This window comes from Phoxinus phoxinus, assembly GCF_949152265.1.
Source record: "Phoxinus phoxinus genome assembly, chromosome: 2".
Lineage (NCBI taxonomy): Eukaryota > Metazoa > Chordata > Actinopteri > Cypriniformes > Leuciscidae > Phoxinus > Phoxinus phoxinus.
Genome location: NC_136877.1, coordinates 3,398,694 through 3,402,033, shown reverse-complemented (window position 1 = coordinate 3,402,033; position 3,340 = coordinate 3,398,694). Strand labels below are relative to the sequence as shown.

Below are 3,340 nucleotides of genomic sequence, written 5' to 3'. Positions count from 1 at the left end.
TTTTTTAGCCATAGAAACAATTATGTGTGTAAAATTGTTGGTACATTTGTCATTTCTCAAATGCATCATTGGCCAACAATGGTCTCTACGATCAACTTGGCTCATGATGCTTTTGAGAAACCCAGCCCAAGCTCTGAAATAAGAATGTAGGAACGATGAGCCATAATTTATGACAAAATATTGAAAAAATGTCTTTAACTAAAACTGACATTATAGTTCTGATCATTATGCATTAAAAAGCTACTATAAACCAATACATGCATACCAATTTAGGTCAACCAATTACCAAGCAATGCTTAATTTTGTTCAGTCTGTGTGTAAAAAGGGCGCATTAGCAATTAAAAGAAAAAACACTTCAGCAAAACATGGTCAGGCCTGTGTCTGAATCATTTTTTGTCCCAAATTTTTATACATTTTACTGGTAGTCACTGTATGAATAGTTTTTCGGTATATGTCACAGTTTGCTTTATTTTGCTATCCTCTCTTACATAAATGTACTATAGTGTCCTGCACACACTAGTAAAAAAAATGATGTCTGAATACTTTTTGGTTTGACTGTAAGCCATTTAATCATTACACAAATTCAGCTTTTTTGTTGTTAGCAATAAGGACCAGGTGTCTGTAAGTCCCTCCAAAAGTCCACCTGGTTTTGTAAGCTTCGTGTCGTTGTGGCGATGAGTTTCGAATAGCGACAGCGGTTATAATCCACAGGGAAGACATTGAATAGGCTTCCATCAGGTGGGTCGGTCAAAGCGATTCCTAAATGATTCATGCACATGCCTATATACACATCCTCTATATAAACCGGTTTGACGAGTTGTGCTGCTTTAACAAGTTTCCCCGCCAAGTCCAGAGAAAACACATATCCTAAACCCAGAGCGTAGGGAGGATAGAGAGCCGGTGAATAAACCGTTATTGGGAGATACCATTTAGAATGAGGGTCTCTCAAAACCATTCCACCCCTGGCCACAAGTCCAGTCATATAGTTCTGCTTTGGTGCCGACAGAAGCATATTCACTAAGTTTTTCACATTGAGAAACATATCCGAGTCGATCTTCATCGCGTAGGACGCATTCTGACAATAAGCAGAAAGCCATTCTAGCATTACCACTGTCTTAATGGTGAGATTGTAGTAACTGTCCCAGAAATCACTTTGTAAAATATCATGATATTTCTCGCTTTCCTGCAACAAATCCTCTTGAAGCTTTTCGCTGTCTTGTGAAGTTGGCAGACCTGTCAGAAACAGTACACTTATTATCTTATCCGCCACTAACTTCTCCGTACCCCACGTTGAACGGATGGCGTCCCGAGCGGCCATGTTTCCTGGAGCCACTGGGATCATCAATACCAAGAAAACATTTTCCTTCTGGCACTTCTCTGGCTCATTAATAACAAAACTATAATTGTTTGGGTAAGCCACATAATATGGTTCTGGAGGCTTCCACGGTTCGGCAGAAATCCCTCCCGATACCGTAGTCCGTGAAACGATCCCTCTCGATACCGTAGTCCGTGAAACGATCCCTCTCGATACCGTAGTCTGTGAAACGATCCCTCCCGATTCTGTAGTCAGCGAAATGTTGATCTTGTTGTGAAATGTCTCTGGAAAAAATAGTCTAACGGTTGCTGTCCAGGTTTCTGAGTTTTCATAGACAATGATGTAGTAACACAGCGACAGGATCAGCAAAATAGTGTATATAACATATGAACGATGATATCTGCATCTGCCATTGGATTGCACTTGACTAAAAAGAGAAAACAAGTCTTTTAGCATGTGTATGTAATAATGCATTCAAATAAATAAATATTTGTTATCATGGTATTCCTGATGAAGTGTTCAGTAAAAGCATAAACATGTTAGATTTCAATGTTTTACATCAAGCTGGATAAAAACTAATTGGCAACACTTTACAGTAAGTTTTCATTTGTTAACATTAGGTTTAGACTGTAAAATATTGTAATGATTTGATATCACAAAAATGTATGTTTTGTCAAATCAACTTTTGATTATGATTAATGTGGTTCAGATAACAAAATAATTCTGAGTTTCTATTTATTAAACCAATCTCCTTTGTTGTATTAACTTAATTTTTTTATTTCAATTAACTAAAAATGTTAATGCAACCAGGTAACTTAACTTTTTAAGTTAAACCAATAATACAGTGTATTAACTAACATGAACTAACCATGAGCAATTCATTTGTTAATGTATTTATTAATCTTTGTCAGCGTTAGTTAATAAAAATACAGCTGTTCATTGTTTGTTCATGTTAGTTCACAGTGCATCAACTAATGTTATCAAATACAACTTTTGATTTAAAAAATGTAAATGTTCAAACTAACATTAACAAAGATTAATAAATGCTATAGGAGTGCAGTTCATTATTAGTTCATTTTAACTAATGAAACGTTATAGTAAAGTGTGAACAACTAATTGTTCTCATCTAAATCCAAATGGCACTTCTAAAAAGATTTCTTATTTTACACATTGAATCATTAACAGTACATTTGCCACAATTTGGATTATAACTGAAAGTATTTTACAATTTCAATACACAAATTAAAACAGAAGAGAACAATTAAACGCATCAGTGCACTGGTACTTTACCGTCGTTCTTCACTGACTTCCATGTTTCTGCTGTTATTTCAGATCCATTTTTCACCTCTACTATTCCACGGCAGACTGGCTTGGCGAGTGTCAAGTACGTTTAGAGTCAAACCTTTTTCTTTGTTTTGCATATCCAGTTCCACCCCTTTCCCACATCACAGACAATAAGCCACCATTCTGATATGACAGAAGCAATAAAGCTCGAACATTAGTCAATTATTGGCCAGTTTATAACTCAGTGAATGGCTGCATGGTTTTCAGATGTTTATCTTAGTTAATGTTACAATGGTTGATTTTCTGGTTTTGTTTCCCTTCTGTTCCTGTTTTACCTGCTAACTTAATTTAGTCAGTTTGCTTCAGTTTTTTCATCAGTCCTTATTTAACATGTTCCTGTTCGGTTTGATTCCTGCATGTAGGGGGGAGTGGGGCACAAACTAACGCAGGCTAGTTGTAACACACTAGTTTTAAAAACTACCACACCTGCCAACATGACAAAGCCTAATGCATTTACTAGCTGCCAATTCAACACTACAAAGAAGGAAGAGATCACTGAACATTTATTTAACCATAGCAGAAGTACATTTCTTGAGTACATTTTTTTATCTCTGTTTTTTGTTTATTTAAAACTAGACAGATCTGCAATTATTTTAATTAACAGTTGAGATAGTTCTTTAATGCAGATGTTAAAGCAGAAGACACTAGCCGGGTTTAAATCCCAGTTGTGCAGGTGGGGCA

At 36.0% G+C, this 3,340-nt stretch overlaps 1 protein-coding gene across 1 annotated transcript; it reads right to left on the bottom strand.

Moving 5' to 3' along the window:
- Window positions 1-469: 469 nt before the first annotated feature.
- On the bottom strand, window positions 470-2,721 carry LOC306984049 (beta-1,3-galactosyltransferase 1-like). The gene is made up of 2 exons (XM_079585039.1): window positions 2,606-2,721; window positions 470-1,742 (listed from the first exon to the last, which is right to left on the bottom strand). The coding sequence occupies exons 1-2, from the start codon at window positions 2,626-2,628 to the stop codon at window positions 599-601; spliced, it is 1,167 nt and encodes a 388-aa protein (XP_079441165.1). The 5' UTR covers window positions 2,629-2,721; the 3' UTR covers window positions 470-598.
- Between the last annotated feature and the right edge of the window lie 619 nt (window positions 2,722-3,340).

Bases quoted from the DNA above. Each gene is read 5' to 3' on its own strand.
- LOC306984049 (XM_079585039.1), bottom strand. From the start codon at position 2,628: ATGGAAGTCAGTGAAGAACGACG. The intron at 1,743-2,605 runs GTAAAGTACCAG...TTCTCTTTTTAG, and splicing joins GAAGTCAGTGAAGAACGACG to TCAAGTGCAATCCAATGGCA.